The 23,535-nt window shown below is 47.9% G+C and overlaps 1 protein-coding gene across 2 annotated transcripts; it reads right to left on the reverse strand.

The window, feature by feature from the left end:
• Positions 1-899: 899 nt before the first annotated feature.
• Ampd1 (adenosine monophosphate deaminase 1) lies at positions 900-20,034 on the reverse strand. Of its 2 annotated transcripts, XM_013024667.1 has the most exons (16): positions 20,013-20,034; positions 18,483-18,494; positions 15,720-15,900; positions 15,176-15,341; positions 13,686-13,851; positions 11,678-11,897; positions 9,910-10,039; positions 8,471-8,665; positions 8,130-8,261; positions 7,770-7,933; positions 5,022-5,148; positions 4,482-4,645; positions 3,538-3,658; positions 2,184-2,357; positions 1,654-1,764; positions 900-1,058 (listed from the first exon to the last, which is right to left on the reverse strand). In XM_013024667.1, exons 1-16 carry the CDS (start codon positions 20,032-20,034, stop codon positions 900-902), a joined length of 2,244 nt encoding a protein of 747 aa, XP_012880121.1. The 2 variants fall into 2 exon arrangements, with proteins under 2 accessions (XP_012880121.1, XP_012880120.1); XM_013024666.1 differs by lacking the exon at positions 18,483-18,494.
• Positions 20,035-23,535: the final 3,501 nt, after the last annotated feature.

Raw genomic sequence — 23,535 nt, forward strand, 5'->3', positions numbered from 1 at the left:
TTATTCTGAGTGCCTTAATGAGGTTTGATTCTATTAACTAAAACCCTGTATTTTCTCAGTATCAAGGCATTCGCATGCATTTGTAGTTGGCTTTTTTTGTTCTGGTAGTTGGGTTTGAACTCAAGGCCTGCTTTCTCTCATTTGGCATTTTTACTACTTAAGCCACAGCTCAACTTCTGTTTTGTTTTGTTTTTGTTTTTTTGTGGTTAATTGAAGATGAAGTCACATGAACTTTTCCTTCCTTCCTCCCTCATTCCCTCCCTCTCTCTCTTTCTTTTTTTCTTTCTTTCTTTTTTCTTTTTTGTCAGTTGTGGGGTTTGAACTCTAGGCCTGGGTGCTGGCCCTCAGCTCTTCAGCTCAAGGCTAGCACTCTACCACTTGAGCCACTTCCCATTTCCTGGTGGTTCATTGGAGATAAGAGTCTCACAGACTTTCCTGCCTAGGCTGGCTTTGAACTGTGATCCTCAGACATCAGCCTCCTTGAGTAGCTAAGATTACAGTTGTGAGCCACCAGTGCCCGACTTCACACAAACTTTTCTGCCCAGGCTGGCTTTCAACAGATCCTCAGATCTCAGCTTCCTGAGGAGCTAAAATTACAGGTGTGAGCCATAGGTGCCAGCTTTATCTGGCTTTGATAACAGTTATTCCTGAAAGTTACAGAGCTTCTGGAATCAGACAAACCTAGTTGTCAATAGGTGTTTTCTCGTCTGAGAGGTTAGCCTTACTAACTTTATTCACTTTTCTCACAATATCTGCTTTATAAAGTTATGGAAAAGATTAAGTGAAATTGTATCTGTGAAGCATCTTATTTAATCCTGGGCTTCTAATAGGGATTCCATAACCAGTGCTGATTGAGACACCACAGCAGAAATGTCATGCCTGGTATAAACTTATTTACTTTATTCTGTGGATTTAAGGCCCTCTGCCATTAAATTGAGCTCATAACACCAGGTCTCGTAGCGATAGGCCATGCGGATCTGGGCCACATTTGTTCTCCGGATGTCGTTGCCAAGTGGTCCTTCCTCAAGGTAATTATCACCCAGAAACTTGACTTTCTCCTGCAAGATACATGGAAGCAGATTGTTGTTGCTTTTAACCTTGATGCAGGCAGTGATTGCATCTCCCAGGCTAGCATCTGCGTCCTACTCCTGTAGGCCTACTTTCTCAGGACACAGAGATCTGAGGATCGCCATTTGAAGCCAGCCCAGGCAGAAAAGTCGGAAAGACTCTACCTCCAGTTAACTGTCAAGAATGTTAGACTAGGGCTGGGAAGGTGGCTCAGTGGTAGAGCGCTTGCCTTGCATGCCTGAGGCCCTGGGTTCAATTCCTCAGCACCACATAAGAAAAAAGCTGGAAGTGGCGCTGTGGCTCAAGTGGTAGGGCACTAGCCTTGAGCTGAAGAGCTGAGGGACAGTGCTCAGGCCCAGAGTTCAGGCTCCAAAACTGGACCAAAAAAAAGAAAAAAGAATGTTAGACTAGCCTGGAATGGTGATCATCCTATCTCTGCCTCCCAAACACCTGAGACTACAGATGTGACCCATTGTGCCCAGCTCATAGGACAGCTTTTCTGTATGTGTGTCCCCAACTGATTTTCCAGTATTCAAGTCATCAGACCCTCCATCCAGAGGAGGAGCCAGTTAAGGACAGATATACCTGGTGAGAAAGCCCACACTGCAGAACACTGTTTCTCGCTACTTCGCACATGTCACAGGTGCTCAGCTTGAAGACCTGGGCAGCAATGGCATATTCCTCCATCAGGGGCTCCTGCAGTAATTTTTAAGTGGAGAAAGAGAGGAAGAATGCATTAACAAAAGAAATGATATGTACCTTACAACGACAATAATGAAGTATCTTCATTTGGCTTTCATGTTTAGGGTGGAAAATAATGGCTCAGTAAAACATACTTGTATTGCTCAAGATCTCACATGTAAGGCAGGCACCAGTAGCTCATACCTGGCATGCCAGCTACTCAGGAGGCTGAGAGCTGAGGATCTGAGTTCAAAGCCCGCCTCAGCAGGAAAAATCCAAGAGACTTTATTTCCAGTGAGCCACCAAAAAGCTAGAAGTGAAGCTGTAGCTCAATTGGTAGAGCGCTAGCCTTGAGCAAAAAAAGCTAAGCAAAAGTTTGAGGCCCTGAGTGCAAGCCTCAATACAGCACTAGATAAATAATCACACATGTATACCTTAGTGAAGTGGAATTGCATGGGGTCATCTGTAGACAGGGAGATCATTAGCCCTTTCTGGAGGAAATCTAGAAAGGGATTTTTGGCATATTCGAGAAAAAGGCTGTTGTTACTTAACGGCGACATGGCAATGGGAATCTGGGCTAAGAAAAACAAGTACTGCAACACCGCACTCTGAAAGGAAAAGGGAGAATCATTAACAGACAGACAGAACCTCGTGCCCCAGACAGCTTCTCGGTTCCCTTTCAACAACACAGTCGCTCTTTAACTCTTGTAAAGAAGGATTTTAGTATTTTTAATATGAAAACTATTTAAAATAAATGTATCTGGCATCATTCATCTTCTGAAGTATGAGTCCACTCAAGAGTTGTTTAAATTTGAGCTTTAATTTGCTCCATCTCTTGTCTGGGCTATCTGACTTAGCTCAAAGACTCTGCCCTGAGAGCTTTTTTCCTAGCTACACGAAAGCTCTGACTCCTACAAGAGACATTCGAACGCATGCTCTAACAAGAAATCTGGCCTGATCTAGCTCCAGGGGAAGCTAGGCTGCCTCGGACTTATCCCTGGTAGAGTCTGAGTTAGAATTCTTTTGTGATCTGTATTAACTCAGCTGGAGAAGCAACTAGGGCTTGAACTCAGGGCCTGGGCTCTGACCCTTAGCTTTTTCCTCTCTACCACTTGAGCTACTTCTCCACTTCTGGCTTTCTATTGGATAATTGGAGATAAGAGTCCCACAGACTTTTCTATCTTAGCTGACTTTGAACCTTGATCCTCAGCTCTCAGCCTTCTGAGTAGCTGGAATTACAGGTGTATGCCTAACTGAAAAACTTACGCTCAGTGGTAGAGTACTTGCCTAGCATGCATAAGCCCTCCTCAGTACCACATACACAGAAAAAGCTGGCAAGTGGTAGAGTGCTAGCCTTGAGCAAAAGAAGCTCAGGGACAGTGCCCAGGCCCTGAGTTCAAGACCCAAGACTGGCAAAAAAAAAAATTATGCTCTACATGAATTAGATCCCAGTGTTGGTAAGGACTTGTAACCCCGCGGTAGCAGGACAAAGAAGATACCTCCAACTCCAATCTAAAGGGGCTGGTGGCTCACACCTATAATCCTAGCTACTCAGAAGGCTGAGATCTGAGGATTGTGATTCCAAGCCAGCCTGGGCAGGAAAATCCATGAGATTCTTAATCTCCAGTTAACCACTCAAAGCCCAGAAGTGGTGCTATGGCTCAAGTGGTAGAGCACTAGCCTTGAGCGAAAGAGCTCAGGGACAACACCCAGGCCCTGAGTTCAAGCCCCACAACCCAAACAAAACAAAACAAAACACAAAAGGAAAAAGAAGCACCTCCAACTCACCTTTTTTAAGTTGAGGCCATGAGAGATATTATCCGCTATCATGAACGCTGTCATGAGGTGGGTGAGAGCCCCAGCTTCTCCACAGTGAGGCCGGAACAGAAATGTGTTCATGCCACGCTCCCTGCGGAGAGGAAACCACTGTAGGAACTGCAGTGTCTAAAAAAAAAATCAACAGTTGGGCTGGGAAGGTAGGCTCAGCGGTAGAGTGCTTGCCTTGCAAGCATGAGGTCCTGGGTTCGATTCCTCAGCACCACATACACAGAAAAAGCTGGAAGTGGCGCTGAGGCTCAAGTGGTAGAGCACTAGCCTTGAGCTGAAGAGCTCAGAGACAGTGCCCAGGCCCAGAGTTCAAGTCCCACAACCAAACAAACAAAAAAAATCAACAGTTGGGAAGGGAGCAGCTGTACTGTAAGGATTTGGGGACACATGATTCGAAATTATTGTCTTAACTATCTGACTAGAAACCTTTCCATGTGTGCAGGTACTGAGGCTTGAACTCAGGGCCTCAGACTCTGCTGGCCTTCTTGCTCTCAGCTGGCTCTGCCCCTTGAGCCACACCTCTACTTCTGGCTTTGTGCTGGTTCATTGGAGATAAGAGTGAATCAGACTTGTCTCCTGGGGCATTATAACCATTATGATTTCATCTGTTCCTTACCCAGAGATATGTAGAAGAGTAAGACACAAGAGGTTTTATAATAAATCGTATAAGTGAAAAGTGCAAATATCTAAATTTCCAATGCAAGATAAGTAAGTTACTGAAAGCAACAAGAGTGTCTATTCCTGGCCCTAAATGAATAAACTGAAGGAAAAATTAAGGAAAGAAATGTGTGTTTAGGCCAATCAGAAATACCACACAGGTGCGTGGAGGCCCTGGACAGAGAACCACAGGGCAGGAGGAAAGAGCTGGAGGGAGCCGCTCCCCCAGCGGGGTGGGTGGTACTTACTTTCGCAGGCTATTGAGTATGGTGATGTTTGCATACATGTAGTAGGCATAGTAAGTGTAGGACGGATTCTTTTCCATTGTCCAGTCCTCAGGTTTGGGACTCTTGGAGGAGAACATGTGGCCACTGTGTTTGGACTCATCATCCACGCTGTCAAAGCCAGTAATCTGTCAAGAAACAGACTTTCAGGCCAGGTACCAGTGGCTCACACCTCCAATCCTAGCTACCCAGGAGGCTGAGATCTGAGGCTTGAGGTTCCAAGCCAGCTTGGGTGGGGAAGCCCATGAGACTCTGATCTATGATTAACCAGCAAAAAGCTGTGGCTCAAATGGTAGAGTACCAGCCTTGTGTGAAAAAGCCAACCCAGAATGTAAGACCCTGCGTTCAAGCCCCTGTTCAGGCACAAACAAACATAGAAGAGGGAAAACTTTCAAGGAAAGGAGGAGGTATAAACACATAAACACAAGGATATAACATGGTGGGGAGGGGTAAGTTCCTGAGCAGCTCCCTACAGGCAGGCCTGCGTGCAGGGGTCAGGCTTACATGCTTGAGGAAGATGCTGAGCTCCGGGTGAGCCTGGGGGTTGATGGTGGCTTCGAACACTGGCATGAAAATATTCTCCAGCATCTTTCCAAAGTGTGGCAGGAAATTCTTTGTTCGGAATACATCACTGAAGGAAGAAGAAGAGGAAATTAAAAATAAAGGAAACAGCCGGGCGCTGGTGGCTCACGCCTGTAATGCTAGCTACTCAGGAGGCTGAGATCTGAGGATCGCGGTTCGCCAGCCCGGGCAGGAGAGACCGTGAGACTCCTATCTCCAATAAACCACCAGAAAACCGGAAGTGGCGCTGTGGCTCAAGTGGTAGAGCGCTAGCCTTGAGCTGAAGAGCTGAGGGACAGCGCCCAGGCCCAGAGTTCAAGCCCCACAACCGCCAAAATAAATAAATAAAGGAAACATTTTAGGGTTGATGGCTTCAGGGTAGGGAATCAAGGACCAAGTACTTGTGTGCGGGATGATGATTCAGAGCTGGGCATCTGTGGCTCACACCTGTCATCCTGGCTACTCAGAAGGCTGAGATCTGAGGATCACAGTTTGAAGCCCAGCCTGGGCAGAAAACTCGTTTCCAATTAACCAGCAAACAGCCAGAAGTGGAGCTGTGGCTCAAGTGGTAGAGTGCTAGCCTTGAGCACAAACACCAAATAAGAGTGCAAGGCCCTGAGTTCAAGTCCTAGGACTGGTGTGCGCTCAGGCATATGCATACATACACACACACACACACAAAATGCCTTGACCACATCTGCCCTCTGTATTCTTCCCAAATGCCTGTCAAGAAGGCTGTCATGGGCTGGGAAGGTGGCTCAGTGGCTTGCCAAGCATGCATGAAGCCCTGGGTTTGATTCCTCAGTACCACATACACAGAAAAAGCCGAAGTGGCACTGTGGCTCAAAGTGGTACAGTGACTTCCTTGAGCACAGAGAGGCTCAAGGACAGAAGCCAGGCCTTGAGTTCAAGGTCCAGGACCAGCAAAAAACAAAACAAAAACAAAAAAGGCTGTCATTATCAAATTCTTGGCTTTGCAAAGTCCATCTGGAGGTGGCATTGCTGAAGTTTGACAGAATGTGCTTCAAGCTTAGGCTGGTCTGAGGAACAGACCAGGGGCTCCTATCTTGTCTACAGAGAATGAGGAGCACAACAGGGGCATGCTGGAGGTTCAGGGGTGCATGGTGGAAAAGGCAGCTAGCATGGTTGGTTATCGAGGGCTCCCTTCTGGGGTCCCAACAAGCTTCAGCCCTTCAAGTGGCACAGTCACTTTTCTCAGTTATGAAAAGTATTAACGAGGCAGCTGCCAGTGGCTCAGGAGACTGAGATCTGAGGATCACAGTTCAAAGCCAGCCTAGGGCAGACAAAGCTGACATTGATTTCTCCAGTTAGCCAGAAGCCAGAGTGGAAACTTGACTCAAGTGGTAGAGTGCTAGCCTTGAGTGGAACAAGAAGCCCTGTGTTTAAGCCTGAGTACTGGCAAAAAAAAACAAAAAACAAAAACACCACAAAACCCTAGGCTGGCCCTCCTAGGAACTGTGTTGTGACTTGGGCACCGTTTTTGCCTCTCTTGAGGCATAGGGAGGTCACAGACCACACGGCTAGGGTGTGATGAGGTGACCAAGCCCAGGAGTGGGTGTGGGGGTGTGCCAGAGAGTGTGGAAAGGAGCTAGATAAAAGTTCCGGGTGCTGAGGCTGGGAAAGTGGCTCAGTGGTAGTGTTTGCCTCGCATGCATGAGGCCCTGGGTTCGATTTCTCAGCACCACATAAGCAGAAAAAGCCAGAAGTGGTGCTGTGGCTCAAGTGGTAGAGCGCCAGCCTTAAGCTGGAGAGCTCCGGGATGGAGGAGGGTAGCCAGGGCGTGTGGAGCACTGCAGTGCTGTGGTCAGGCAGCCAGCAGCCTGTGGGGAGGGCTCTGGGGAGGGCGAGCTGGGGATGGCAATCCTGTAAAGCTGGGCCTGAGGCAGGGGGCCCCCAGTTCCAGGCTAGCCCGGGTCATGTGGGCTCATCAGGCAGACGGTGGAGAGGTCCCTGCTCAGTGCAAATGAACATGGGACATGAAAAAATACCAAGGTGTCGGGGTTGGGAAGGTGGCTCAGTGGTAGAGCGCTTGCCTTGCATGCATGAGGCACTGGGTTCGATTCCTCAACACCACATAAGCAAAAAGAAAAAAGCCAGAAGTGGCGCTGTGGCTCAAGTGGTAGAGCGCTAGCCTTGAGCTGAAGAGCTGAGGGACAGCGCCCAGGCCCAGAGTTCAGGCCCCACGACTGGACCCCCCCCCCAAAAAAAAACACACCAAGGTGTGTGTTCTAAAATGTATTCAGTTCTTAGTTTCCGGCTAGAAATCTGCACTGAAATAACCTTCCTCCTGTTTGGTAGAGAGCACTGAACCATGTGGGGTAAATCCTAGCATCCAGTCCCTAGGACTGGTTTTTGACCTAGTGATCTGTACAGTGTGCAAGTGTGTGCATGTGTGTATGCATGTGTATGTGTGTGCGTGCATGCCTTATACTCTCACTTGGCTTTTTTCCATTCAAGGCTGGCTCTACCACTTGAGCCACACCCCTATTTCAGATTTTTGCTGGTTCATTAGAATAATAGTCACTCCCAATTTTCCCACCTGGGCTGGCTTCAAACCGTGATCCTCAGATCTCAGCCCTGTAAGTAGCAGGGATTACAGGTGAGACCCAACAGCAGCCTCCTTCCTGCTGTGTTGGGGGCAGGCAGGCTGTGTTGGGGTTGGGCACGTACTAGATCCTGGGGACCTGGACCATCCACGTCATGTTGGGGCAGTAGATGCGGTTGCAGACAAACCAGGAGGCGAGTTTGCTCCACTCGTCAGGGCTGCGGCCATAGATGGACAGGCGGGGCTCTGCGTGCTGGTACTTGGCCTCCACCAGGTCTGTGCCAACTTCCTGAAGAGAGAGAGGGGAGTACAAAGCCAGGAGCTCATGCCAGTCCTCGGGCAGGCAGGCCTGAGGGACGTAGGCTGAACAGCAGGGCACTCCAGACAGCACATGTGAAAGGGGATGGAAAAGCATCAAAGGTTAATGGATGAGAGATTAAGCCAGCCCCACCCCTGCCTCCTCCAGAACTATGCCGGGCTCCCACCTTGATGATGGTGGCAAAGTACTCCCCGTTGATAAAGTTGTCTGTCTTCAGGTAGAGGTCCCGCAACTCGCTGGCCCCCACGGGGTTGTACTTGTCGTTGAACTTGTCGAAGCGCTGGAACGTCTGGCGCCCCTGAGTCAGGAAAGAGCAGCAGTGCTGCGTGAGTGGCAGGGCCGGCCGGGCAGTGACCATGCAGCACGGGCACAGGCTCAGGCACGGAAGAGACTGGATTCCAGCCGTGGACTCGGGCACAATCGGCAATGAGCGGACCTCAAAGCCAGCCAAGGTAGAGAAAGAGGAGCTATAATAAGGGAGAGCGGAACAACATCTGTCCAACCTACAGCGTGAACATCCAGAGAGTCAACCGTCAGGTCATAGGGATGCATTTTTAATTTAGCAAAAAGCTCCTTTAAGGTCAGCTTCTTCTCTTTGGTGCTATAGACCACTCTGTCTGCATCCACCTGGTAGGATTTCTTAATAAAGCGCAAGAGATGTTTCTGGTTCATGCAGGCTGCCGCGTGGATGTGGGTGTCCACCTGTGTGCACAGAGAAAAAACCAGCAGTGAGCTCCAGGACACGGGACAGGCTGAGACACCTGCAGCACCCTGAGAGTCACACGATATGAAAATGGGCCGATGGCTCACACGTGTAATCCCAGCTACTCCTGAGGCTGAGAGCTGAGGACCAAGATTCAAAGCCAGCCTAGGCCAGAACGTCCATGCATGAGACTCTTATCTCCAACAAACCACCAAAGAGTCAGAAGTAGAGCTGTGGCTCAAGTGGTAGAGCATCAGCCTTGAGTGAAAAAACTAAGGGTCAGCACCAAGTCCCTGAGTTCAAGCTCCAGAATGGACATACACACACACACACACACACACACACACACACACACACACACACACGTGGCATCTGGATTACATGCAGTGTGCTGTTTACTTCTGGAGTTACACACCCATCCTCCCCACTGGAAATGCTGAGCAGGCAATCCTGCCATTACAGCTCCCTTCTCAGACAAGGGATCCACTGCCTACAGCTGGGATCTGAATGATGTGGGAGGCTGAGATCTGGAGAACTCTTGGCAGCCAGCCCAGACAGAAAGGCTGCAAGAATAAATCTGCAGCATAACCAGCAAACAGCGAGGCTCGAGGCAGTGCTCACATGATGGAGTGCCAGCAGAGCAAGCATGACATCTTGGGTTCAAGCCCTAGTACCAACACACACACACACACACACACACACACACACACGCATATCATGCTTTGTTTCAAAGCCATGGCACAGGATATGTGGTAGATACATTAAAAAAAAATTTATTCTTGTTATTAAGGTGATATCCAGAGGGGTTACGGTTACATAAGTACATTTCAGTTATTTCTTAAAGTAAAAGATAAATTCTTTCTCTTTTGTTCTGCTACTGGGATTGAACTCAGGGCCACAAATTTTCCTTGTGCTTTTCTGGCTATCACTTGAGCTGCAGCTGCCTTTCTAGCTTTTTGGTGTTTCCTGGGAGGTAAGCTTCTCTAAACTTTCTGCTTTGGCTGGCTTTGAACCATGATCCTCAGATCTCAGCCTCCTGAGTAACTAGGATCACAGGTGTGGGTGCCTAGTAGAAATTATTCTTTTAATCTTTTAGACATGATCCATTTGCTTTCACTACCTGGAGAAGTTTTAGATCAATCAGAGAGTGGTGTTGTCCTCCAAGAGGACTCCCAGCTCTGAGGGGCCTGGCTCTCTGCCTGGCTGCCCAGCTGCCCGCCAGCCCCCCCGCCTGGCCAGTTACCTTCCTGCAGTTGTAGAAGTCTCGGTGTGGGTTGTTCTTTAGTTCCTTCATCTCATCCATCTCATTCAGCATCTGATGAACCTGGAACTTGGATGAGAGGAACTTTAGGCGCCGGTGGGTGTAGGTCTTACTGTGAAAAATAAAATTACATAATTCTAAAAAAAAAACCAGAAACAAAACATGCAGAAAACAGCCACAGCTTCGAGGTCCTCATGGCTCAAATGACACACAGGAAACAGCTATGGGATCGGATGTTCAGGTTCCTTAACAAGCTGGCTACTGAGCTCTGTTTTTTTCATTAAAGCTGGATAGAATTTGAGGGAGGACTTTGGAGGCATTTCTTTTGTGCCAGTACTGGGGCTTGAACTTGGGGACTCATGCTCTTGGCTTTTTCACTCAAGGGTGCTGCTCTACCACTTGAGCCACAGCTCCACTCTACTCATGTGCTGGTTAATTGGAGATAAGAGTCTTGTGGACTTTTCTACAGTGGCTGACTTTGAATCAAGATCCTCAGATTTTGGTACCTCAGAAAGCTAAATATAGGTCTCCTCTATGACCCAGCCATACCACTCCTAGGCATCTACCCTGAGCAACAGGAACCAGGATATGACAAGGACACCTGTACACCCATGTTCATTGCTGTACTGTTCACAATAGGCAGGGTATGGAAACAACCCAGATGCCCCACCACAGACGAATGGACCCAAAAGTTGTGGTACCTATACAAATAGAATATTATGCACCCATTAGAAAGGACAAAATAATGGCATTCGCAGGGAAATGGATGGAACTAGAAGAAATCATTTTGAGTGAAGAAAGTCAAGAACAGAGAGGCAAATGGCACATGGTCTCCCTGATATGTGGATGTTAAATTCAAAATGCAAGGAGACATGACAACATAAACAGGACTTGAGAAATAAAGGACCTCCACTCATTTTGTCATATCCTTACTAAATGATCCCATGTTCTTTTTTTTTTTTTTTTTTTGGGTCCGGTCGTGGGGCCTGAACTCTGGGCCTGGGTGCTGTCCCTCAGCTCTTCAGCTCAAGCCAACCCCCCACCACTTGAGCCACAGCGCCACTTCCGGCTTTTTTCTGTTTGCTTATGTGGTGCTGAGGAATCGAACCCAGGGTCTTGAGTATGCAAGGCAAGCGCTCTACCACTGAGCCACCTTCCCAGCCCGATCCCATGTTCTTGACCATATATATATGATGTACACACACACACACATGTATGTATGTATATATATATATATATATATATATATATGCACATCTGAGGGAAGCTAGAAGGAGGACACAGAATCAGAGGGAAACAGGAAAATATACAACTGAGGGGCCTATCAGCTGCACTGGACATTGGTGAAAATGAACTAAGTAACTCAATGGCAGCGATGGGACGGAGGGAATGAGAGGGAAAGAGAAAACAGCAAAAGGAAAGAAATGTAAATACTACCTGATGTGGAAGAAATAGCTGTATTGTCAAAGCTCATAGAATTCACAAACTTTATAGACCAAGATAATGAAATTTGCCTTGTGAAGGTTAAAATGTGCTTGTGACTTTAACTTAATATCACTATCCCACAATACTGTGAAATATGTGAAATTTATGTAATCACAGTCTCAGTAACAATTATATATATATATATATATATATAAATTAAAAATCCCACATAAAGCCGTCATGAAGAGAAACAATCTACACGAAGGGTTTGGAGTGGTGTTTGGACAAGGTGAGCAGGACACTGACAGGGCTCCGTAGCACTTACACTGGCCCTTGGGCAATTAAGGCAAGCAGGAAGTTCATGTCATCCAAGAACTCTTCCAAGTTGGGGTATGGGTATGGTGTGGGCTCGTTCTTGCTGGCCGCTGCTTCGTTGGGGTAGATGTAAACCACGCCACCTTTCATCTGGAGGTGACAGCCCAGGTTGGCTGGAAGGTCATCAGTGCGGAAAGGGTCTTCTCCCTTCTTTGGGGGAGGGGTGAAGACTAAAACACAGTCACATATCAGCACTGGAGGTAATGATCACGGAAAAATAAAACACAAAATGCTGCTTATCTCCTTATTTGGTATCCCATCCTTCATACATTGTCATTATCCAACTTTATTTCGTGTGTTTTCACATTAATTTTTCCAAAGTGACTCTGCCAGATGCCAGTGGCTCACATCTGTAATCCTAGCTACTCAGGAGACTGAGATCTGAGGATCAAGGTTCTAATCCTGTCTGTGCAGGAAAGTCTGTGAGACTTATTTCTAGTTAACCAGCAAAAAGCCAAAATAGAAATGTGGCTCAAGTGGTAGAGCACCAGCCTTGAGCAGATAAAGCTAAGGGACAGCGCCAAGTCCTGAGCTCAAGTCCCCTTATAGCTCGTGCATGTGCATGCAAGCACACACACAGACACACACACAGACACAGACACAGACACACACACACACACACACACACACACAAATGTCAGACGTCTCCCTAAACCAAGGTATTTGGATAGAAATGTTGTGTGTTAGTATGTGTCAGTATTAAGGCTCAAATTCAGGGCTTCAGGCTCTGACTTGTCTTTTTCATTTAAGCTGATGCTCTACCACTTAAGCTACACCTCTACTTCCACCCCCCCCTTTTTTTTTGCCAGTTGTGGGGCCTGAACTCTGGGCCTGAGAGCTGTCCCTCAGCTCTTCAGCTCAAGGCTAGTGCTCCACCTCTTGAGCCACAGCGCCACTTCCAGCTTTTTCTGCTTATGTGGTGCTGAGGAATCGAACCCAGGGCCTCTTGAATGCAAGGCAAGCACTCTACCACTGAGCCACCTTCCCAGCCCAAACTTCCACCTTTTTGATAGTTAATTGGAGATAAGAGTCTCTTGGATTTGTCTGCCCAGGCTGGCTTTGAGCTGAGATCCTCAGATCTCCTAAGTAGCTGGGATGACAGGTGTGAGCTACAGGCACCTATCTGTAAAACCCTTCTACGTGACCTGTAATCACCTTCTTGTATCACCCGAAGGGATTCCATTCCCCTACAAACACTGTGTCCTCCACACGGAGTGGTCAGACTATAAAGGGAAATACAGTCTACTCCCCTTACACGGGTTGATTCTTATTTTGAAGACGTTTGCCAGGTATGTGAAGTCTACCTAAGGATTTTCAAAAGGATTAAGTGGGTTAATGTCTGCTTCCTTCCCCTGTTGACAGCTTCAGCCCTGAAGGCCAGGAGCGCATTCCGCACTGTCAGCCTCTTGTGGTCCGCGGACACACTCGCTCATATGGCTTTCTCCTGGGCCCAAGGAAAACATCAGAAAGTCACCTCTCCTGGGAGGGGCCTGTAATCCTACCTGGGGCTGAGATCTGAGGATCTCATTTCAAAGCCAGCCGAGGAAAACAAATTGATGGGACTCTTACCTCCAGTGACTCCACAACAACAAAATACCATAAAACTTTCATGCACAAGTCTAGAGGCTTGTTTGTTTATTCTTTGTTGGTGCTGGGGCTTGAACTCAGGGCCTAGGCTCTGTCCCTCGGCTTTTTCACTCAAGATTAGTGCTCTAACACTTGAGCCACCATTCTACCTGCTGCCTGTCCCTCCCCCCCCCCACCTCAGCTTTTTGGTGGTTAATTGAAGATAAGAGTCTCATGAACTTGGCTGCCCAGGCTAGCTTTGAACCTGGGATCTCAGCCTCCTGAGCAGCTAGGCCTCCATTGCCAGACTCGGGTAGCTTATTTAAAATCCAGTCTGAGTTAGTTAACCCGGAGCCTCTCTTCCCGGCGAGGGTGACACAGGGGCCAGTTACCTGGGTAGAAGCTCTCTATGGCCACCCACGCTTTGCCATCAATGTTCCTCAGGTACTTGGATGGGGTCTTGGGGAACCTCTGCGAGGACTTGCGCATGTACTTCTCCCGGATACACAGCGCTCGATACAGCCCCTGACACACCACCTCAAAATCCTCCACTGCCACCTGCCAGGGAGACATCTCGGGGTCAGTGCGGCCCCAAACAAGGAGACACACACTTTTTTTTTTTTTTTTTGCCAGTCCTGGGGTTTGAACTCAGGGTCTTTCGCTCGCTTGGCTTGCTTGCTCAGTTGGTGTTCCACCAAGTGAGTCACACCTTTTTGTGCAGCTTTTTGCTGGTTTGAGATGAAGTCTCTTGGATATTTCTGCCTGGGCTGGCATTGGGTGGAGATCCTCTGGATCTCAGCCTCTGAGCATCTAGGATGACAGATCTAGGGTGAGGCAGCAGTGCCTGGCAATCTACTCATTTCTTTATGTTCTTTTGAACTCCTGCCTCCTCCAAAGTCCCATGGACTTATCACGATTTACTATTCCCATGTCAACTGTTGAGTATCTAAAGCCCTGTTGTCTGCAGACCACTCTGGTCCCATAAGGAGAAGCGAGCACTGCTTGGTTTCATTGCTCTGGCATGTTGAGGTGGCCTGAATGGCAGGTTACATGAGAGGGGCTCCGGGCTGCTCGGCAGAGCTATATTTGGAGCAGGGACCCGTGGCTCAATGGCAGCTTCACCAAGACGGGCTGACGCTGCAAACCCGAGGGGCAGAGATTTATTCCTTGGCCATCTGTTGGGGGGATGGGTGGGCAGGCGGCTGTGACTGAGGCCTCCCATCCTGTGCTCCTGGCATCTACTGCAAGAGTGCCTGGTCTGCCCTGAAATCCCAGCATTCACTGGGGCAGAAAACAAAAGCTTCTGTTAATGACCTTTTGTCTTCCTTTTTCCCCCAGCCCTTTTCCTCCTCCTCTTCCTTCTCTTCCTCCTCCTTGCTTGGATTTTCCCCACATGGCTATGGCACTCTACTATTGGAGCCACAGCTCCACTTCAGGAGCTTTTTGCTGGTTCACTAGAGATACAAGTCTCTCACATTTGTCTGCCTAGGTTGGCTTCGAACGTCAACCCTCAGATCTCAGCCTCTTGAGTAGCTAGGAGGACAGGTGTGAGCCACAGCACCTTGGCTTCCTTTCTTCTCTCTCAGCACTCCTTCTCAGATCTGCTTCTCTTTAGTTGATGGATGCTACCTGAAGCCTTTCCCCATCCCCTTGGCTGCCAGAGGACGTGCCCCTGCTGGGCACCCCTGGGACTCTTGGGACCTCCTTTCTTGTCTTACAGAAGCACCAGCAAGACCAGCCCAGGGCTGGGGATGGCAGTGTGGGAATGTAAGCCATTCCTTGCCGCTGCTGGAGTTCACCAGTGGAGGAGCCAGTGGGAAGGAAGGATGATGGAGCTGCAAGGGAGGACTGTGCTATGCTTCCCGCAATCAGAACCCCTCACCCCGGAGGCGTAGTCGCCTGTGATCTGCACCCTCTGGAAGTCGGGCACTTCCTGGTAGGTGGGAGAGGAGGAGATGAAGTCGTCGATGTGGGACAGCTGGGTGGACGACGTCTCGCTCTGAGGAATGGACAGGTTCACAGTCTTCCGCCCCTGGAAACGCTTTTTTCTGCATTTGGAATTGAAGAACAAGGGTCAGCTCTGCAGTCTTCATTGCAGGGGGTGGTGAATGGGGAGGTGGGGCGCTGGCCGGAGCACGGCCATGGCGCCCAGGCACAGCGCCTTCCACCACCCAGCATGCAGCCCACTGAGGCTGGGTGCCCACTCCCATCTCCGTGGTGAGCATGTGCACACCCAGTGTGCGTGGCACAGGAGCCTCCAGTGGGTCAGGAGGTGACACACCGGAGTCCCGCTGCTCCTCTGTGTCCACTGCTGGTGCCCTGGGTGGTGCCGTGGATGGAGAGCCCGAGGCCTGTCTGCTCCAACTTCCTGCCTGGGGCCCTCCCCACCCCTCCTCTGGCCCTCCCTCCCTCCTTCCCTTACCCACCTCCTCCCCTCCACGGAGACGGACACAGTCTCCATGTGGAGCATGTGTGCCTGCATCTCCCGGAGAGAGATTGGACAGATCTCGTCCACATCGAAGGGAGAGAGCTCATGCCGGCCTCCCTCATCCTTCACCTCGGAGGCAAAGACCTTCTCAGCAAAGCTGCGCATTGCATCATCGATTTCTGCAAGAGGTTGTTGCACATTAGTGTTCGTACCCCCCCCCACACACACACTTTGGGCTGATTACTGGGCGTCTGAACTCAGGGCCTCCAGCTCTTGCTTGGCTTTTTCAGTCAAGGCAGGTGCTCTTCTACTTGACCCACACTCTACTTCTGGCTTTTTGCTTTCTGGCTTTTTGCTGGTTAATGAGAGATTAGAGTCTCACACTTTTCTGATCAGGCTGGCTTTGAATCACAATCCTCAGATCTCAGCCTCCTGAGTAGCTGGGATTATAGACGTGAGCCACCCGTGCAGGGCTATTCTGGTCTGGTTGTCTGCAGAGCAGGGTGCTCACACCTGCGTGCTGTCAGACACTGAGGGTGATCATTAATTAATGCATGTGGAAGTGCTGTAAGGAGAGTGAAATGCCAGGTTCAACGGAAGGATGCGATTGGCAGCACTGGAGTTTGAGGTTCGCTTTGAGCCATTAAGACAGGGATGGCTGGTGTGACTTAGAACCTGAGGAAGCGTGTATATTAACCCCTGGCTCCCACCCAGAACGTTGTCCCCCGGCCATCAGGTAAGATCCGTGTTAGTGTCCTGCCAGTCCAACTGAGTGCAGAGGCCTGCCTGGGCCTGACCATGGAAAGCATCTTGGGAGGCAGTTAGTAGCTCATCAGCAAGCACCATGGTCCACAGAGAAATGAACAGAATGACTAAGCAGGCAGCTGATGGGGGAAAAGGCCTTCCCCCCTGCCAACCACTCCCAGAAATAGCGCCGTCCCACAAGCATTCCAAGTAGGCGCTCGCTTGCTAAAAGTGCATGGCATGCTGTGAGGGAAGGCGTTGTGCACTGAGAAGGGCACGCGGGGAGCAGCCAGCCAGTCACCATGATGAAGATGACAACGGCACAGAATCTTCATCTGGACCTGAATGCTGCAGGAGGTGCAGCAACCAGGTCCCAACACAAATCCTGTTGGTTTGCATGTCCCGAACCACCTCTCCCTATCTGTGTCATAGTCCCATGCAGCCCTGTCCTTGCTCTACACTAAGATCATGTCTTTTGGAACTAAACAGCTGAAAAGTAGAAATGCTGCTCTCAGAAGTTAGTTTATGAAAAAGTACATGGTTGATAGTTCTTTCCAAGTGGCTATTTCAACCTCATGAAACCGAACCCCTAATTTGAGAGCCTGGCCTTTCAAAAATACTTCTGGGAGCAGTGACAGTGAAGGGAGGCGGGGCGGTGGGCATAGAAGGTGGAAGGCAGAGGAAGCTAGTGTTTTCAAGGATGAGTTGATACAGTCAAGTGACAGACTGAATTCAGCAAGGAGAAACAGTCCCGTAGGTTTGCACAGATGGGTACTCATTCTTGTTGTTGTTGTTGCTTGAGATAATGGGATGGATGTCTGTGTGGCGAATTTTTTCCTCCCCAGTCCTGACGCTTGAACTCGGGGCCTGGGCACTGTCCCCCAGCTTTTTGCTCAAGGCTAGCACTATACCACTAAGCCACATTCCCAGCCTGTGTAGCAACATTTTGAGGATAAAATATCTGTATTTGGATAAAGAATGGGGAGGGGGAGCAGGACGAGGGAACAGAACTCTGGCTTGGAGTGGAGAGGAGATGCTGGTGACAAGATGGCCTCAAGCACAGGGCACTCGGTGCTCAGCCTCACGAGGAGAGGGTTAGTAAGTCAGCTCTGGGAAGTTGTTATGAAGCTTCCTCAGGACAGACCTCCAAAAGCCATGTACTACCACTCAGAAACCAGGTGACTACCATGAAGAGGTACCAGGCCCTCAAGAGCAGATCATCATGCTTCCATCTCCAGCCACCCCATCCAGAAAAGCAGGTGTATTTCTCCACAGTGTGCACTAATGTGCAGACAAGACTGCCTTGGAGGGGAAACAAAGACAGCCCCACCACCGGTCAGTAAATGACATACATCAGGAATTTAGATCGTGGGCGCAGACAATGAAGCGAGAGTACTATCTAAAATGAACTTTGATTTTAACTGGTCACAAAAATTGATAACAGAAAATCTTTTTCCAATACACTTGAGGATTATTTAAAACTAGACTCAATAAACTCCCCTCGGCAGATCTGTGGTGTTTGATTTCAAAATGTCAATTAAGTGCCCTATGGGGTCTCTTTAAAACATAGTGGGTATTTTGCATTGTTTTAATTTTTGTGGGTTTTACAACCCAAGAAAGTGTGGATTTTTTTACAGTCATTATTAATCTTTGTTTACTTTTCAATTTCTTTGTAAGTCAATACTAGGGTTTGAATTCAGGGCTTCATGCTCTTGGCTTGGTTTTTTGCTCAAGGCTGGAGCTCTATAATTTAACCATTATTAATTCAAGATTAATTGGTGGTAAGTGTCTCAGATTTGTTCAAACTAGGTTCCAAGAGTGAGCATCAGACTTCAGCCTGAGTATCTGGGATTACAAATATGAGCCATAGGCACCAGGCTTAATCTTTATTGTTTGAATGGTGTAATTGAATAAACACTGATGAGAAATAACCATGCTTCTGAATTAAGGAAAAATATCACTTCTTTCACTGATACTCTGGCAAATGGCAGTAAAAAAAATAGTCTAAGGTACTCACGTTTTCCTTCTGCTGTATGAGGTAAAATAAAACAAGGTACAATATATGAACAATTGTCAGAAGTCAGGGTAGCTTTTGCTAGTGCTTTGGAATACAAACATACAGACTATACACAAAAGAGACATGGTTCCAGAATAGGCTTCTACTTCTCTACAGTTTGCTGCTGTCAGAAACACTGGAATACATCTGTCTGTCTGTCTATCTATCTATCTAATTTATTGTGTCAGTACTGGGGCTTGAACTCAGGGTCTTGAGTCTCACTTAGCTTTTTACTCAAGACTAGCATTCTACCACTTGAGCCACAGTTCCACTTCCATCTTTTTGGTGGTTAACTGGAAGCCAGCCCAGGCTGGCTTCAAACCCTGATCTTCAGATCTCAGTCTCTTGATTAGCTAGCATTCCAAGTGTGAGCCATCACACCCAGATCCTGGTTTGTTTTGTTCCTGTGTTTCTTTTCTTTTCTTTTTGCCAGTCCTGGGGCTTGAACTCTGGGCCTGGGGGCACTGTACCTGAGCCCTTTTTTGCTCAAGGCTAGCGTTCTACCACTTGAGCCACAGTGCCATTGCCAGTTTTTTCTGTGATTAATTGGAGATAAGAGTCTTGAGGACGCCAGGCTCCAGTGGCTCACTCCTGTAATCCTAGCTTCTCAGGAGGCTGGATCTGAGGATCACAGTTCAAAGCCAGCTCTAGCAGGAAGGTCCCTGAGACTCTTATCTCCAATAAACCACTAGAAAACCAGAAGTGGTGCTGTGGCTCAAGTGGTAGGGTGCTAGCCTTGAGCTGAAGAACTGAGGGACAGCGCCCGGGCCCAGAGTTCAAGCCCCATGACCAACAAAATAAATAAATAAATAAACCAAAAAACAAAAGAGTCAGTCTTACAGACTTTCCTGCATGGGCTGGCTTTGAACTGCGATCCTCAGATCTCAGCCTCCTGAGTGGCTAGGATTATAAGCATGAGCCACCAGTGCCTGTTTTGTTGTTGTTGTTTTTTTTAAATTTTATCTTTTGATGGTGTTGCTAGGCTTTGAACTCCATGTCTCACGCTCACTAAGTACTCTACTACCCGAGTCATAGCCTCAATTCTATTTTCCAATTTTTCTAAAGGAGTTTATTACTTTCATTTTCAGTGTAATTTTTCTTTTATTTCACATGACACATGCATTGCTTTCTATAGTGAAACATACTTATGACTGCTATTTTTTAACTACTCTGTTACCAACCCAGGGTTGTAAATCCACCCGAATGCATGGAGGTCTGGTGCTCATGAACTATTCAGCTAGAGACATTGCATATAGCTCCTCTCAGAAATGTTACAGCCCAGATTTTGCTTAAACTAGCAGCATATACCTTAACCAGCTCACAGCTTCCTACGGGAGCTCAACCTCCTCCCAAACGAAAGCAAAAAAGACACAGGCTGTTCTGCCTCCTCCTGAACTGTGTTATTCAAGTTATTCTGGGCCGTACGTACAGAACTATCAAAACTGAGATGATAGGACCAGAGCTCTCCAAACGCTTCTTCTGCACACCTACCTGGCAGTTTGAACAGAGGCATTGTTGCTAAGGCTCCTTGGTTCTAGGAGAGCACGACAGAGAGAGATAGATAGAGAGAGAGAGAGAGAGAGAGAGAGAGAGAGAGTAGGGATGGCTGACACCGAAAAATCCCGACACTCATTTTATCGTTTCGCTTTGCCCCCTGTAATGTGACCCTTCTCTGCTAAAAGAAGAGGGATGAGCTTGACATCTATTAATAACTTTAGGCAACTGACAGATGAAAGCAGGTGAAGTGTGTGGTCTTCATTCTGGGATTTTAGAAAAGGCATCTATGTGAGCAGGACTACATTTTCACACCCTCTGCATCTGTGGCCTCTCAAAATGCAGTGTCCCTTTTCGGCCATGCCTCTCCACCATGTACGGTGGGGGCAACAGTTCAATAAATAAACTTTTCCTGCCTGAAAATAAAGGGTAGTGTGTGTGCACATGTGTGTGCACACCTATACTGGGGCTTGAATTCAGGGACTTGTGCTCTCACTTTTTCCATCAAAGCTTGAGCTCTACCACGTTAGCCACATCTCTACTTCCAGCTTTTTTTTAATTAATCGGAGATAAGAGTCTCACGCACTGCTGGGCACTAGTAGCTCACATCTGTGATCCTAGCTACCCAGGAGGATAATATCTAAAGACTGTGATTTGAAGCCAGCCTAGCAGGAAAATCCATGAGACTCTTATTTCCATAAAACTACTAAAAAGCCGGAGGTAGAGGTGTGACTCAAGTGGTAGAGTACCATCCTTGAGTGCAAAAGTAAAGTGAGAGTAGGAAGCTCCCTGAGTTTCAGCAAGGCACATGTGTGCATGCACACACATGTGCACGTACATACACACACTCACACACACATTGTTGGTGCCTACCATTCCTGCTCCAGCAAGTACTACATCGGTTGAGCTCACCTGGCAATCTAAACATCATTTCAATCAATATTCTTCTGGTGAACACATTCTGAGATTCAAATAGTGCAAGTTACCAATGTCCTTTCTAAATTGATTTTTGTTGTTGTTGTTGGTCGTGGGGCATGAACTCTGGGCCTGGGCGCTGTCCCTCAGCTCTTCAGCTCAAGGCTAGTGGTTAATTGAAGGTAGAAGTCTTATGGACTTTCCTGGCCAGGCTGGCTTTGAACTGCGATCCTCAGATCTCAGCCTCCTGAGTAGCTAGGATGACAGGCATGAGCCACTGGTGCCTGGCTTAAATTGACTTCCTTAGAGTGCACTGAGTGAGGCCACCACGCAGGTCAGGCCTGACTATCTGGCTCCTCGGTGTTCAGACCTTCTGCCCCTCCAAATCCTCCTGTGGCGAGAATCCCCGGGGCTCCCACCTCTTTACAACCTGCTCTTAATCCGACTCTCTTCAATGTCCACTGCAATTCATGGTTCAGACAGCAGCTGGTGGGAAGCTTGGTTCTCAGTGCCAAGGTGGATGGTGGAAACTTTATGGTCTGGTGCAAGGTAATTAGGTTCTGGGGTGTCTTCCTCCGAAGCATTGGTGCTCACTCATGGGAGAGGGTTAGATCTTGAGGGACTGGATTCATTACGGAAGGAAGGGTTGTAATAAGGCCAGCCCACCCTACCTGCCTGGCCTCTGGTCTGTGACCCTGGTATGAACACTGTTAAGATAGCACAGAGAGTTCTCACTAAACTTCCTAACCTTTGACTCCAAACAATGGGCCAAGATAAAACTCTTCCTCCCCCCCACCCCCAATGCTGCGGCTTGAACCTGGGTGCTGTCCCTGACCTTCTTTTGCTCAAGGCTAGCACTCTACGACTTGAGCCACAGCGCTACTTCTGGCTTTTTCTGTGTATATGGTAATGAGGAATGGAACCCAGGGCTTCATGAATGCTAGGCAAGGACCTACCACTGAGCTACCTTCCCAGTCCAACTCTTTTCCTTTTGAGCTACTTGATCTCCAGTATTTTTCTTTTCTTTTCTTTTTTCATTGGTCATGTTGAGCTCAGGGCATGGGCACTGTCCCTGAATTCCTTTGCTTAAGGGTAGCACACTACCATTTGAGCCACAGCACCACTTCTGGTTTTCTGGTAGTTAATTGGAGATAAGTCTCAGATTTGCCTGTTCAGACTGGCTATAAACCTGAGATCTCAGCCTCCTGAGTGCCTAGGATTCCAGGTGTGTCACTGGTGCTCACTCAGCTTTGAAGTGGGCTTTATGCTTTTACTTATGAAATCAGCTTCCAACTTAATTGTGAATGAGAGCCTAAAATGGAAAGACAGATGAAACTGAACTCTACTCTTCTGGAAATGAGGGGATAGGAAGGGGCAGGCAGTTTGAAACTATCTTTAACCACCAAAAAACTGGAATTGGAGCTGTGGCTCAAGTGGTAGAGCACAAGCCTTGAGAGAAAAGGCTCAGGGACAGAACCCAGGCTTTTAGTTCAAGCTCCTGTACTGCAGGAGGACACACACACACACACACACACACACGACACACACACACACACACACACACACGTCTCCAAACTCTTTGAGGAGCATGTCTGAAAATCTCTACTGAAACAAAAACAGCAGATTTTAGAGACTGGAAATCTTTCTTAGAAACTCCTGCTTGTTATTTAGAGTTTCAGATTTCACCATTCCCATTCCATGGCTGCTGTGGAGACTGCAGTGGATAACATGTAACATAACTGAGATTTTGTAACAATATATAAATACAAGTGTCCATTCCTATTAATCCTTGACTTCAAAAAAGTGGCAAGGAAGCTGGGCGCCAGTGGCTCAGGCCTGTAATTCTAGCTACTCAGGAGGCTGGAATCTGAGGGTCACAGTTCAAAACCAGCTAGGCAGGAAAGTCTGTAAGATTCTTATCTCCAATAAACCACTAGAAAGCCAGAAGTGGTGCTGTGGCTCAAGCAGTAGAACGCTTGCCTTGAGCTGAAGAGCTGAGGGACAGTGCCCAGGCCCAGAGTTCAAGCCCCACCACCACCAACAACAACAAAAAAAAAGTGGCAACAAGCTAAGATAGTATTTGATGAGTTTTACTGAATCCTGAATGTTCTCAGGAAATAGCCAGGCACCTGATGGCTCATGCCTGTACTCTTACCTATTCGGGAGGCTGAGGTCTGAGGATGGAGATTAGAAGCTATTGTAATTAACCAACAAAAAAAGTAGGATGTGGAAATGTGGCTCAAGCAGAGTGCAAGTCTCCAGTGACTACGGCTAAGTGAGCGGACGAGGCCCGGAGTTCAAGCCCTCAGCCTTGAAACAGACAAAAAAGGAAGGGCCATAAATCCTCAGCTGAATGAAGTATGAGAAAACCAAGTTTAGTTAACAAAATACTGTCATCTAAATAGACCTACTGAAGAGTATACATAATTTTGATTGGCAACAGAAAATGATCTAACGAAGCTTATTTAACTGCTCTGAGAGTCCAATGTACCTCTGTAATAATTTAGGTTTCGGGGCTGGGAAGGTGGCTCAGTGGTAGAGCGCTTGCCTTGCATGCATGAGGCCCTGGGTTCGATTCCTCAGCACCACATAAGCAAAAACAGAA

The sequence above is a fragment of the Dipodomys ordii genome, unplaced genomic scaffold (assembly GCF_000151885.1).
Source record: "Dipodomys ordii isolate 6190 unplaced genomic scaffold, Dord_2.0 Scaffold78, whole genome shotgun sequence".
Classification (NCBI taxonomy): Eukaryota; Metazoa; Chordata; class Mammalia; order Rodentia; family Heteromyidae; genus Dipodomys; species Dipodomys ordii.